Raw genomic sequence first — 15457 nt, forward strand, 5'->3', positions numbered from 1 at the left:
GTTAGAATTGATAGAATTATTAGTGCAGCGGCGAAATCTGAAAAGACGCTTAGTTAAGGAGTTTAATGCACCCAAAGAACACACACCTGGATTTTTTTTTAAATGAAAGAATACATGTTAAACTTGTATTTTAAACATGCCGTAAGAAAATCGTATGGTCGAATTTCCGTAAAAATGGCTTCTATTAATCATTTTTTTTTTCGGAAAATGTTGATGTTAAATACCATAGATCTTGTTGTAAATCTCACACCAGTAAGCAGAATCTATCTTGTTATAAACAAGAATATAGAATCACAACTCGATCAGAGTGGTATTCCTAGATATAGGAAGATGCGGTGTGAGTGCCAATGAGACAACTCTCCATCCAAATAACAATTTAAAAAGTAAACCATTATAGGTTAAAGTACGGCCTTCATTTTTTTGTAAGAACTAAACTTACAAAAAAGATGCTGAATTGCACAAAGTGGAATCAGAAGACAGAATTAAGAATATACTTGAGGCAGCTAGAAAAAATTCGGATCATGAAATTGAGTCAATGGTTTTACATGAAAATTTTACTGAAAATGCCCTTTATCATTCGGCCTGTATAACATAATATCTACTGAAAACACCCCAAAAAGCAAAAGCAGAATCTTCTGACCACGATACTGCATTTGTGAAGCTGGTATCAGAAATTAATTCAGACCTGATGGTAAAGCATAAGGCTTTTATGATGTCCACCTTGCTTGAGAAATTTCGTGTCTTGCTTCCCCAAAACTATGCCGATAAATACACAACATATAAATTGCAAAATAGGTTAATGAATTATTACGGCGATGCAATTGTCATACAACCACAACAAGGCCAGGGTAAATCAAATATCATGTTCAGCAGCTCTATATCTTTCGGTGACGCAATCGAAGCTGTAAGTCAGTTAAAATCTAAACTCAAAATAGCACAGTTAGATTTGGAAATTGGAAGTTCCAAAAATACAACAAGTGAAGAACAGATTTTACACACCGCTGCCAATATTTTAAGGCGTGATATACATAGCCTTGATCTAAGCAATGATTATTACCCAACACCTTCCGAATGTTCTCTGCCGTTGTCAATTCAATCAATGCCCCCCAACCTGACCAAATTTATTTGTTGGTTAATAGATGAAACGTCTTTTCTGGCCGTTACAAACCAAAATCATACTACCGTAGAAAAAATGCGAAAATGTATGTCGCTTACAGAAAACATAGTTTCAATGAGTACTAATGTTATCACTCCATTTCAAATTGGTCTTGCATTCCAATTGTATCACGAATTTGGATCAAAACAATTAGTGGAAACATTAAATGCTCATGGGTTTTGCAGTTCGTATGATAAGGTAAGGCGTTACCTAACAAGCTTATCAAGTCAGGAAATTGATAGGATCAAATATTGCGTGTATGTTCCAAACGGTATTGTACCACTGTCGTCCAATGGTTGTCTTATCCAGGAAGGATCAGATAACATTGACATAAACACGGAAACGGTGGATGACAAGGATACTTTCCATTCTATGGCTAGGGCTGTTTTCCAACTGCAGATTTAAATGACAGATGCAAGCGCTGTACATGCTGAACAGGTTAAAGGTAAACGAGGACAGGAAAAATCGTTACCAGTCGACGAGCAGACAATGTCTTTGATAAACTGTGTACCATTCAACAAGCCAAAAGAGCGTCATGAGCCTCCCCGTCGTGACAATGCATATAGTGATAAACAATCTTGTTCAGAAAGATGTGAAGCCTCTTAAGACTCCGTTTCTTAGTTCAGGTGAAAACAAGCAATCACTTATAAAGTTTCTTGGTGAAATCACTTTGCAATATATTAAAGAAAATAGTTGTCTAATGGATGGACAAAAACTACCTTGCTGGATAATTTGCCAATCCAGAAATAGTGAAAATAATAAGTCCAAAAGGTATATCAGATTGCAGTGAATTGTCAAGTACACAAGAAGAGGCAGATACATATATTATTCTGCATGCATTGAATGCTGACAAACTGTACAGGGAAAACGGTGTAAACGGTCGCATTATTGTAAAGTCTCCGGATACGGACGTGCTAGTACTTTTAGTACATTATTTCCCACAGATGACTCATATATCTGAATTGTGGTTTCAAACAGGAATGATCCCTAGCATTAAGGATTGTCCGCGTTATATTCCTGTTCACGAGCTGTGTGGGTCGTTAAATTCAGTTTTGTGCAAAATTCTACCAGCTGCACATGCTATTACAGGATGTGATACTACATTGTCTTTATTTGGCATAGGCAAGAAATCCAATCATGCTAAAGGCACTAAAAGAAGTGCCTGTTGATTTCATTGACTTGTCCCAGATATCTTTATTAGATATAGAAGATTCAGTAGCCGTCAGTCGGAAACTCGTAACTAGGCTTTATGATCCTAAAGGAAAGTCCAAAGGCTGCCATAATAATCTGAACAGTTTCTGGGTGAAATTAGCCACATGTAAAGATTCTAGCTTGGTCCGATTCCCTCCTTGTGAAGCATCTTTCAAACAGCACGTCCTTAGGTCTTATTTCAAAACCAAATATCTGAATGACTACACATATCGCCAAGTCTGCTATTGGATCGCTTCTACAGTTTGGTTGGAAAGAAGGATAGTGTGGTCTTGAACCTGTCTTGTTTGAAGGTCAAATGTCATCTGACTTCCTTCAAGATTTGGTGTGCACATGGAAAGGAAAATCAGTTTGCAGAAAAAGTTGTGTGTGTTTTGAACAGAATTTGTCCTGTACTGAACTTTGTCAATGTCAAGCATCAGACCTTTGTAAAACCATCAATACACACCTGGAAGATATAGATGATGATGATGATGATGCTTGATTACCTGACCTTTTTACGTCTTAATAATGCTAATTCATACATACACTTGTTTTGCTTTTAGTTTTGTCCACCTTTTCTGTTGATTTAATACACGTTTAGTTAACTTTGACACTGAAGCTATTTCCGTTTATTATGGAAGGACGATCGGGCATTCCGAATGTTAAAAAACGTCAAAAAACGTTGACATGATGCTAACATATTTTATAAACCTTATTTGAATTCATTTTGATTTTACAGCAAAAATATATATGGCAGCCTTTATTTGAAAAAAAAAATGTAAAAAGTTTACGAAAATAACCATCATGACCATTGAAACTGAAATCAATGAAATTAACTTTTATCCCTCCTTTACCTAACTTTAACCTTTTGTATAGTAGCAAGTCGTCTTCAGACTTCATTTTTATGGGAAAAAAATATTACCAAAGTTCAAGGTCATCCTTGTATGGAAACTAAATTAAGTCATAAATAAACAAAATGTATCATATAACGAAAAACGTCAATTTTAACGTTAAAAATGACGATGTATAGAAAAAAATTGGTATTCACAACAGGTTCCATATATGTTGAATGAAATATTGTCCCCTGATTGTTTAATATGTTTTATGTTCCTAAATTTAGCCCAAAATAGACAGTAAAGACAAAATTTTGAACTATTCAATTGTTGACCTTTGACCTCAATTATGCAAAATTCCGACCACTTCTCATGCTTACGGCATCATTAATATTAAAGTTAATAATTTTATCTTTTCAATGATATATAATTTAGCCGTGTGTTCGGTGGGTGCATTAAAAAAAATATTTTTGGATTCTACCGCTGGTCTATATTGGTAGCAGCATAATGCTAAAAATCTCTATCTAGTCTTAAAATAAGTTACATTTAACCATTGGAGCCATGAATTATTTCTTTAACATTGCACAATTTATTAGTATAAGAAGTAAAATTTTATGATATATTTTGTAAAAATGTTTTGATGTATTTTTATAGATAAACCCAGACAATGAGCTGTTGATAGATAGTAGCACAAGTGATTCAGGATACTACCAGTGTATTGCCAAAAACGATGTCGGTGTAGACATGGCAATCGCCAGACTACAAATCATCCTCAAAGGTTTGTGAACTTATTTGTACTGGATGCTAGTTTCAGTAGCAGATCCAGGGGGAGGGGTTCGAGGGTTAGAACCCCCTTTTTTGGACGATCAATGCATTTGAATGGGGACATATAATTACCCCCCTTTGTCCTGGGTAGGAAACACCTCTTTATAAAATGACTGGATCCACCCCTGAGTTTACTGCATATTAATAATGTAAAATGTAAAAACACTGTCCATGTAGACATTGCAATTGCCAAACTATAAATTATACTTAAAGGTTTGGGAACTTTTTGTACTGATAGCTAGTTTTCTGTATATTGATAATGTAAAATATCAAAAACAATGTCTGTGTAGATATGGCAATTACAATAGAAATAAAATTGAGAATGGAAATGGGAAATGTGTCAAAGAGACAACAACCTGACCATAGAACACACTAACAGCAGAAGGTCCTAATAGGTCTTCAATGCAACGAGACCCTCCCACACCTGGAGGCGTCCTATAGCTGGCCCCTTAACAAATATCTATAATAGTTAGATTACAAACTATACTGAAAGGTTTGTGAACTTTTTTGTACTCATTGACAGGTTTTCTAGATATTTATAAATGTCAAATATCTGTGGCAAGTCACAGTAGGTAGATTTGTGTGGAGTGAGCACAGCTTGTGAAGCAGCTGGTATTTTACAATATTTATATGATGAAAATCTTATTATAGATTTAATTTAGATTGCATTATTTAATTTTTATCCCCTTCAAGATTACCCTTTTGGGTAAATAAGCTGTGATTCTGTTTTAAACAGTCTATAGAACTGAGAACAGGAGACTCTTGTAATATTTACTTGTATTGTGTATATTCACATGGTTAATGATTTTGTTGTGTTGTGTCACATGCTATCAATATATGGTATTATGGCAATTAAGACTGGAATTGTTGGGGAGGGGGGATAAAAGTAAAAAAAGGCAGAGGTCGATAATGACAATCTTGAGTCAAACATTCAAATGTCTGTGGTCCGTCTATTTCATACTTATTCTAGCCTATTAAAACCATGATAGGTAATTTTATGAAGGGATAATCAGTATGAATCAGGCAATGTTTAGACCAATAAGATTAAATTATTGAACTTAAAGTATTTTGTAAAGGGGAATAACTCTATAAGGAAAATATATTTTGTTATGTTATATCATAGAATAAGATATGCCGGTAGATTTATTTATATACAGCTTATTTATTTGAGCATTTGAAAAGAACAATGAATCTAAATTTGCTTGTAAATCAGTGGACCACGAAACCAATACAACCCTTGTTTATAAAAGTTGTATTACCTTTTTAGTTTAAGAAAAAAAAGCTAAAGCCTTTATAATTTTTGTTTTTTTCAGAAAATGCACCCAAACCTCCTGGAAATGTGACCGTAACAAGTGTCACCAGTACAGAAGTGTGTATACAGTGGTCACCATCAGAGTATCCAGACTGCTGCCCTGTTCTAGCTTATACTGTTCACTATGGAGAGCTGAAGGATGGTAAGTTGAGTGATGTTGGATACCTGTAATAAGGGACATAACTCTTAAATAATACTATTTAAAGATACTATAAAACTAACTTCTTACATTGGGAGCTATAGTTATGTGACTTTTGTGAGCAAAAAAAAATAATGTGAATATAAATAGCCTTGAATATGTTAAACATTCACAAAAAGGATCATCTGCAATAAAGAGCTACTTTGCTACTTGCCCCAAAGATAAACAAACAATATTGTAATTTATTTGGGGGTTCTGATCCCAAATCCCGCTTACTGTTTTGTCAGATTCCCATATCCTGCTTACACTATGAACATAAGCAATTCTCATTTTTTTGTAATTTCCCATGTCCCAATAGACTTCATTTCCATTTTTCACGGCACAATAATTTATTTTACTTTCACGTGTCACACTTACAAAAAAACAGCAAGCCCGCATCAGGCTTAGACCCCAATGAGACCAACTTATTTGTCCAATTAAGATAATTCCTTTTATGAAAAAACAAACATTCTCAGAAAATGTCAAAAAAGGATTAAAACCCCCCAAAAAAAAATGTTTAAAGTCACAATGTCACAAGAAAATATGTGTTACATTTGTATGTAATTACTTCCATAATTGATAATATCATATTTTTTCCAGTAACACAGAAGGCAGTTACATTGAAGAAAAATGAATGCATACATGATCTTAAGCCTCATACAGATTACAAGTTTTACATACGAGCCTACAGTAGGAATGGCGCTGGAGCCCAGTCAGATACAGTGACTGTTAAAACATTAGAATCAGGTATGGTTGGAATTAAATGTTCCCTATGGTATGATCTTTCTAATTTTAATGCCAAATGAGATATTTTTTTACCAAATTTCACAGGTTCATTGAACATGGAAAATGATAGTGTGAGTGGGGCATGCATGTACTTTGGACACATTCTTGTTATAGTTTACATTTGTACAAAAATATGAATAACGTGACACTATTTGTTTGAAAATAATTTTTTGAAATGACTGCTAGCAAATCACAATATTTTCTTGACACTTTTGAAACTGTAAATTAAAAGATTAATTCACGGTTGCAGAATCTTATGGATTGGGGATAATATTATCAAATGCATACACCAAAACATTATGATTGGATAAAAACATTGTGCACAATGGAAATTCAACCAATGGCGTAATATTATTTTCATTTTGGGTTAATATGAACAGTGACATTACCCATAGTCCTTTAGTTTCTGAAACAGCAAATTTTATTTTTCAAATTTCATAGCAAACAGCCTTGAAAAATCTCTATTGAACTTTTACAATTAATAATTATCTTCTTATTCAGTTCCTGATGCAGCTCCAAATCTGAGACTTTCTAGTTCATCTCCATCCAGTATAGATGTAGAATGGGATCTAGTTCCTCCTGAGAAATGCAATGGTGTAATCACAGGGTACCAGATTTTTGTGTCTAATGGTGGACATGAAATCATGGAGAATGTGTCTGCTACTAACCAGAGTTACACTGTCAAAGGTAAAAATATTATATCAGGTGTTGTTATGAAAGCAGTATAGTGACCTATAATTGTTAATGTTTGTGTCATTTTGGTCTTTTGTGGATAGTTGTCTCATTGGCAATCATACCACATCTTCTTTTTTATAGATATGTTTATGATATAATTATACCCCCGCTTTAAAAAAAGGGGGGTATACTGTTTTCCCTCTGGCTGTCCTTCCGTCAGTCCATCCGTCCCATGAATATTTTTCGTCGCATTTTTCTCTGGAACTACAATACAAGGATTTCTGAAATTTGGTTTCAGGGTTTATCTAAGTCAGCTATACCGTGTGATGCATTTTCAGATTGATCACTTGACAACTTCCTGTTTACCGAACACTTGTATGATTTTACACATAAATTACAACAATAAGGTAAAATGTGATCCTTATTGAACGTTTTACAAAAAAGATAAATGTATTTTATTTAAATAGATTATTTAGAAAGATTGTTTTTCAGACTAACATCCTAGGAAAGCTAAAGATAAACAATTTTAGTAAATCAGAATTAATAATGAACATGTTATTCAGAATACCTTTCTCTTTCAGAACTCCAAGCAGACACAGAGTACAAAGTAAGAGTATTAGCAGGTACAGCAGTGGGATTTCCAAAGCTGTTAGATGCTCAGTGGCCCTGGCTGATACATAGAACACCAAAACATAATGAAAAACCACAAGGTAATTATAAAATTCTATGCATCCATACTCATGTTAGACAAATTATTTGATTGTTCATATAAGGGGCGGGGGAGTATCTTTTTCAGGTTGTCAAGATCGGGTGTTTTTAAGCTTGGGATTTCGGGATTTATCCTTTTGGGATACTGGAAATTCTTTTTTCGAATTTCTGGATGTCAGGATTTAAATTTCTTTAAATTTGGGACCTGAGGATTTCATGTTTTTAAGCCCTGGATTTCAGGATCAGGACCCCACCGATCCCCCCTTCATCTAAGAGAACAGTATTAAAAGTTGCATGAGCAAGTGTTTAAAAAGTTATTCCTTGTATGGATAGATATTTAAATAAGTTTGAGTATAATAATTTGAAATTTTATTTTATTCCATCTCCATTTCAACATTTGTGATCTTCTTGTGATATAAACAATGGATGGGGCAGTAAATTTTACAGGATCAGGTGTTTTTAAGCTTGGGATTTCAGGATCCTGAAATTCTTTTTTCGAGTTTCGGGAAGTTGGGATTTTAATTTCTTTTAATTTGGGACATCAGGATTTCATGTTTTTAAACCTAGGATTTCGGGATCGGGACCCTCCTTCCCCTCTTCCCCAACCCCAACCCCATCATAATTATTATAACATTAGTTGTGTTTGTTTTCTTTCAGTAAAAGTTCAGATCCATGTTTCTCAGTTGAACCTGACGTGTGTTGATGTTAAATGGAACATAACAGACAACCAGGCAGTCATTGGTTATAAGATATACCTCAGCAAGAAGATCCAAAACATAGATGCTGCTCAAATTTTTGAAATACATGATATTAAAAGCACAAATTATATAATGTGTGGTCTTGGTAAGAATTTTCTCTTGCCATTTAGGTTTAGAAAAAATGTGTTTGGTAAGACTTTATTATACTTGAATGCTTTTTTAGTCAGGGTATTATTGATTTAGAATTTAAGGGTATAGCCACTAATTTAGACAGCTGGAACCATTCATTCTGTTAAAAATTAATCAGAATCGAAGCTGATTTTCATATTCATAAAAGACTGATTATTTTTTAATAATCAAAGGATACTGGTTTACTTTAGATTGGTTTCAGTTCTTCATTGGTCAATCAATTTTCATCAATCATGTTAGCCTTTTTGCTTTCTGCTGAAATCGCTATTATAAGGTCTTAGAAAAGCCGATAATCCCTGATGACACTCCAGTCACCCCTAAAAAGGATATGTTTGAATATTATTGATGAAGAAAATATATTTCCCTACATATCATGGAAAAGTCATTAGAGGAAACTCTTCCCGTAAACCAACTTATTTTTGAAAGCGATTCATTGTCTAATAGTAAATCATGAAATCATGAATTTGAATAACCAGAAAGAGGTATTAAAATGCAAAAGAAAATTGCAAGAAAATAATTTGGCTTACAGTATTTCATCACTGAATCTGTTGCACTTTTAGTTTCGCTGCTTTTGTTCTTGAAATTATAGAATTATAGAATGTAAGTGTGTTCAGAGGAAAACCACTTTATCTAAATACTTGATGCAATGGTAGAATTTATATTTCTTCAGCTTCATTTGATTGATATAGTTATTTAATTAGTTATTCACTCATGCATATATGCCAACTGTTATGGTTAGTATTCTAATTTTGGGCTGAAATTAAGGTGTATGGACAAAAGTCTATTTGTTTCCAATTCACTTTCTGGAACAGTTCCAATTTAAAAGGACATCTGAAATTTGTTTTTTACTGACCAGAAATAGGTTGGCATATATGGTCATATACATACTTTATCATGTTTAATTTATGGTGCAACACTAGAAAATATGTTTTTGAATACGTTTCTATGCATGCTTTTCTGTTCTGCTTGAAATCTTTTAACTTTGTTTATACATGTATAAGACATTAAGTAAATAATTCTTTATATTTTGGATGACTTCACATCATTTTGAGGTTCCAAAAGGGTCAACATAATCAGTGTCAAGTTTGTTTAACTGTAAGTGTCAGAAATTTCAGTTTATAGATTGAGGGTGAAAGACTTTGAAATACTTCAATGCGTTTTTGAATGCAAGTTAATACTGTAAATTCAGAAATTATTGCAAGGTTTTTATTATTGCGAATAATGCGACTGAGTTGTAAACGCAATAATTTAAACTCGCATTTTGTAATATTTTAACTGAATTAAGCATGACTTTTCCCAAAGTCGTAAAATGACAAAATCGCAATGATAAATGCACGCAATAATTTCTGAATTTACAGTAATCAAACTAAGCAAATATTATAACTTGAGTATTTTCCCTTCTTGAGCCTCTGTAATCTTCCTCCTCCTTCGGCAATAGTTGTTGCTGCTATTTGCTAAGCTTTTATATAAGTGATGTATTCAGATTAAGATTTTCTAAGGGTGTAACCACTTAACTTATTCAGAAATTAGTTCTGTAAAACTTTATTCTTTAGATTACATATTATTTTTTTATATTTCTGAAGCTGAGATTTTTTATGGTCTAAGCTTTACTTATAATTATAACTATTTCTTTCAATATCAAATACTGTGGATTCATTTACTTTACATTTTACTAATTTAAATGGATTAACAAAATACTTTTTTAGTGCATATTTGATTTCTTGGTTTTGTCAATTTCTGCATATAAGCATAACAAAAGTTGCTATTGATGAACATTTGAATTTGTGGTTCACCTTATTGCTATTTTGGAAATCTGCCACAGTTGACCAGAGAATCTGCGCATCTTGAACGTTTGACACCATACAACGATTACTTTTCCATTATGGCATCAGATATTGTCTATTGTGATAAGATGTATACCAACAAAGCCACAAAAATTGGTATCCCACAAATAATAATGAATCCACTGTACCTAAAGGGGTTACACCCATATTTTGTAGGTACAATACATGGCATATTTATAATTTTTATGTGGCTTATTTTTTTTTTTAGCTTGAGCCATTATCCTATAACACATAGTCTGCTTTCAGGTGCTGCTTTATAAGCTTTGTGTGTGTGTGCTTTGCATGGTGATAGACATGAGGTAATTACTGTACATTATACAGTGAAACCTGACTAAACAGAATCCTGTATAAACCAAATCCTGTATAAACCAAACATTTTCTTAAGCACCATTATATCAAATTAGGTGTGTTGTGAACCTGATAAAACTCAATAGGCCAAAACCGAACAAGATCTTAAGTCCCGAAGAGGTTCGGTTTGAACAGGTTTCACTGTAGATAGATTCACTTCAGACTACTGGAGGGTTCATTTATAGATAGTTTTACAGCTGTTTGCATTGAGCGTGTAGATAAAAATAATATCTTTGGTAAGCCTTCTTGCCAGCTGAACCGTGAAGTCATTATTAGGTTAGGTAAATTACCCTCCTTTAAGAGTAGATTAGTCCAACCAATAACCAATCAATTTGTCTGTAGGACTAGGCTACTTCGAAAGGAGGGTAGTATACCTAACCTAAGTTCAGCCAGCAAGCTAAACCAAAGATATTACCTTTTCCTACACACTCAATGCAATCAGCTGTAAATGAATGATATTTGAGTATGAGATACTATTCTTCACATGATTGATAATGTAACAAAGAGTTACTCACTGAATAATAAAGCTTTTATTTGCTTTTTGCCTTAGAATTTAGCTTTTCATGCCATCTGCGTTTTGTCCAAAAACTAGTTTCCATTCTCTTACTTACGTTTGCATCACCCAAATGTTATGAAATGTATATGCATTGTTTTTTACCACCAAAACAGATGTTTATATGTATATTAAACCTATCTTTGATAGATAAAAGGCTTAATAGTGATTTGTATGTGCTTGTTAGTGCTTTCATCTGGACCCCTTGAGTGAAACTTTAAGACAATGATTAATACCTAATGGTATTGGGCAGTTGAATTTTTTTTCAAGATGATTAGGGTTTGCCATAGAAAAGTAGATTACAGGTTCTCATAATTGGAAAACAAAGTTATTCATCTGTAATGCCATGTTGGGGCAATTCCTTCATAAACCGAACTTTTTTAGAATTTAACTTCTACTGACCACTATAGACTTTAGAAAACTTCAATATTTTCTGAACTATTTTAATTAGTTTAAGCCTTGTATGATTTAACTCTAGTACAGATCTCTTAAAAATCTTGCTGATTCCACTTAAATTAATTTGGGTAGTCATAGAAATAGAAACACCAGTTATCCTGCAAAACGAAATAACTCCCACTCAAATATGTGATATTCTTTATTTTTCAACTCAAGAAAATGTTATGCTGTTTTTACTTTAAGGGCATATGTTACAGTTACAGAACAGGTTAAAGTAAAATGTTATTTTTGAGACGTCAAACTGTGACATATCAGGAAAAGATGCATTTTTCAACTGATTTTTATCCTTCAAACTGATTTAACTTTTAAAATAGTTTGTGGACCCTTTTTATAATGATGTTTGGTTTGATTACGTTTGAAAATTATTTATACTAAATTTCATGAAAAAGTCAATGATGCAATTTTTCTAAATTTGATGAATATACAGCAAAAAATAGAAAAGTAGACTATAGGTTCTAATAATTGGATAACAGAGTTATTCATCTGTAATGCCATGTTGGGGCGATTCCTTCTTAAACCCAACTAAATTTATCTTCTACTGACCACTATAGACTTTAGAAAACTTCAATAATATTTTCTGAACTATTTTAATTAGTTTAAGCCTTGTATGATTTAACTCTAGTGCAGATCTCTTAAAAATCTTGCTGGTTCCATTTAAATTAATTTGGGTAGTCATAGAAATAGAAACACCAGTTATCCTGCAAAGGGAAATAACTCCCACTCAAATATGTGATATTGTTTATTTGTGTTATTTTTCAACTTAAGAAAATGTTTGCTTCTTTTACTTTAGGGTAGGATTCATTCATGGTAATGGTTAGGTTAGGGGTTGTTTTAGATTAGGGTTATGTTTTAAGATTTGGGCTAGTGTTATGGTAAGGTATGGGTTGGGGTAAGATTTTAGGTTTAGGATAGTTTAGAAATGCTCTATACGGGTTGGGACCCCTAAAGTAAAAGAAGGACATGAAAATTAGTAAGATGATAGTATCCACTGTCATTCTCCCACTCCCCATCAAAAGATGAATGTTATGTGTGTAAAATCATTATTGAATAGGATGTTAATGTAATCTAAATATTGGTTCTTTCAGAAAGTGAGAAGTTCTACGAGTTGATGTTTGTAGTGGATGGTTCTAGCAATGCACTGGCTACGGTGGAGGAGATTTTCCAGACCGTTCCACCCAATGAAACTCCACTTCCACCCCCTCCCCTGCAGATTATTGCTAGAACCATGTCTTCCAGCGAGATAATGGTACGATGGAAGAGACCTGGACGTCAGTATGACATCAAGTTTTACACTGTTCAGTTCCATCAAAAGGATAATTCACAGAAGATTATGTATGCTAGGAGGTAATATTTGTAGTAAATCAGCTTGGATCTGTAAACCAACGTATCAAAAAAAAGAATCAATTTGAAATTAATTCTCCTTAGATTGTTTGTACTGCACTAAAAACTAGGGACCACATATGATGTCTGTCGTCCTCTGTTTCACACTCTCTGTTAATCCTGAACTTCTTGAAAATGGCTTCACAGAATGCAATCAAATTGGAAAATAATCACTAGACAGGACACCAATTTGTGCTCATACTATATAATTTTTTCATCAGTAATTTAGGGGAAAATTCCGATAAGAAACATAGAGTTCTCAATTTCTGCTCATAATATTTGCAGATTACAGGTGATGCACATCTTGTATAGCGGACTCTTACAATTATATCATTATTTATTTATTTTGAGTATTATATTTGAGTATGACTAAGAGTTAAAAAAAAATGTTGAGGCTTTTCTCTTTCTTGATACAGTGATACATTAGAAAATGAGTTGAAAAATCCTGAATCTCAAATAAATTCATAATATTTTTTAACCAGTTAAAAGAAATATTGACCCTTTTCTCTTTCTTTTTTACAGTGGTGCATTAGAGTACGAACTAAAGAATCTTGAAACTCATATTTTATAATTTGTTTTAATTACAGTGATGCATTAGAGTATGAACTTTAGAATCTTGAATCTCATAGTTTATGATTTGTTTTTAATTACAGTGATGCATTAGAGTATGAACTTAAGAATCTTGAACCTCATATTTTATAATTTGTTTTATTATTACAGTGATGCATTAGAGTATGAACTTAAGAATCTTGAACCTCATATTTTATAATTTATTTTTAATTACAGTGATGCATTAGAGTATGAACTGAAGAATCTTGAACCTCATATTTTATAATTTGTTTTATAATTACAGTGATGCATTAGAGTATGAACTTAAGAATCTTGAACCTCATATTTTATAATTTGTTTTTAATTACAGTGATGCATTAGAGTATGAACTGAAGAATCTTGAACCGTATACTTACTACAGTATCAGAGTGAGGTCCCATACAACACATGACCATGGAATCTTCAGTGATCCTGTAGATGTTAGAACTCTAGAAGATGGTATGTATAGTTAACAGCAATAGGATGTTCTAATTCACATTTATTTCTGCTGGTGTATGTATAGTTAAATGCAATGGGATGTTCTAATTCACATTTTGTTCTGCTGGTTTAAGCAAACCCATATTCTTTTATGCCCCACCTTGTGCATTATGTTTTTTTGAAAATTTGTCTGTTTGTTCGTCAGTATATCTTTCATACTTCCATTCTTCCATTCATCTGTCTGTCCTGCTTCTTCAGGCTAAAAGTTTTGGTCAAGGTAGTTTTTGATGAAGTTGAAGTCCAATCAACTTGAAACTTAGTACACATGTTCCCTATGATGTGATCTGTCTAATATTAATGCAAAAACAAATTAGAGTTTTGACATCAATTCCACGCTCCACTCAACATAGAAAATGTTAAAGGATGTGAGGCATCAATGAAATATGGACACATTCTTGTTTAGCAGGTTTCAGCATAGCCATATTTTTATGCCCCACCTACGATAGTAGAGGGGCTTTATGTTTTCTAGTCTGTGCATCCATTTGTTTGTTCGTTTGTCCATCCGTCTGTCTGTCCCGCTTCAGGTTAGGGTTTTTGGTCAAGGTAGTTTTTAATGAAGTTGAAGTCCAATCGACTTCAAACTTTGTACACATGTTCCCTATGATATGATCTTTCTAATTTTAATGCCAAATTAGAGTTTTTACCCCAATTTCACGGTCCAATGAGCATAGAAAATGATAGTGCAAGTGGGGAATTGGTGTACTGGGGACACATTCTTGTTTTTTAGTTTTCTATAACAAGATGTGAAGGTCTTAAGAAAAAAAAAAGCATTAAACTAGTAAAAAATGTCAATATAATATCATGCTAATTTTATTACACACATATAAGGCCAGATTTATATCAGTCATGAAATTGTCCATGGAAACTTGAAAAAAAAGGTTTGAAATGAAAGAAAATCAATAATAGAAAAAAAAATGAAACTTTTAACCTTGGACTTGGTGGAAGATCCGAACTTCATAAAGGTTAAATATTTATTTTCACTGTCTAACTTTATTATTTTATGCTAAGACGTGTCACGGTACTTGTCTATACCAAATTCATGTATTTGGTTTTGATGTTATATTTGTTATTCTCATGGGATTTTGTCTGATGCTAGGTCCGTTTCTGTGTGTGATACATTTTAGTGTTATGTCTTTGTTCTCCTCTTATATTTAATTCGTTTCCCTCGGTTTTAGTTTGTTACCCAGATTTTGTTTTTTGTCCATGGATTTAAGAGTTTTGATTAGCGGTATACTACTG

At 33.0% G+C, this 15457-nt stretch overlaps 1 protein-coding gene across 1 annotated transcript in view; it reads left to right on the plus strand.

The window, feature by feature from the left end:
* The window catches only part of LOC134717931 (protogenin-like), a 92693-nt gene that overhangs the window by 60568 nt on the left and 16668 nt on the right, over window positions 1-15457 (plus strand). The window contains exons 8-16 of the mRNA XM_063580429.1: window positions 2279-2491; window positions 3835-3958; window positions 5319-5459; window positions 6096-6242; window positions 6783-6968; window positions 7538-7666; window positions 8322-8507; window positions 12838-13096; window positions 14052-14179. Of these exons, the coding sequence (XP_063436499.1) occupies window positions 2279-2491; window positions 3835-3958; window positions 5319-5459; window positions 6096-6242; window positions 6783-6968; window positions 7538-7666; window positions 8322-8507; window positions 12838-13096; window positions 14052-14179 (1513 nt within the window). The remainder of the gene's footprint in view (window positions 1-2278; window positions 2492-3834; window positions 3959-5318; window positions 5460-6095; window positions 6243-6782; window positions 6969-7537; window positions 7667-8321; window positions 8508-12837; window positions 13097-14051; window positions 14180-15457) is intronic.

The sequence above is a fragment of the Mytilus trossulus genome, chromosome 5 (genome assembly GCF_036588685.1).
Source record: "Mytilus trossulus isolate FHL-02 chromosome 5, PNRI_Mtr1.1.1.hap1, whole genome shotgun sequence".
NCBI classification, from domain to species: Eukaryota; Metazoa; Mollusca; class Bivalvia; order Mytilida; family Mytilidae; genus Mytilus; species Mytilus trossulus.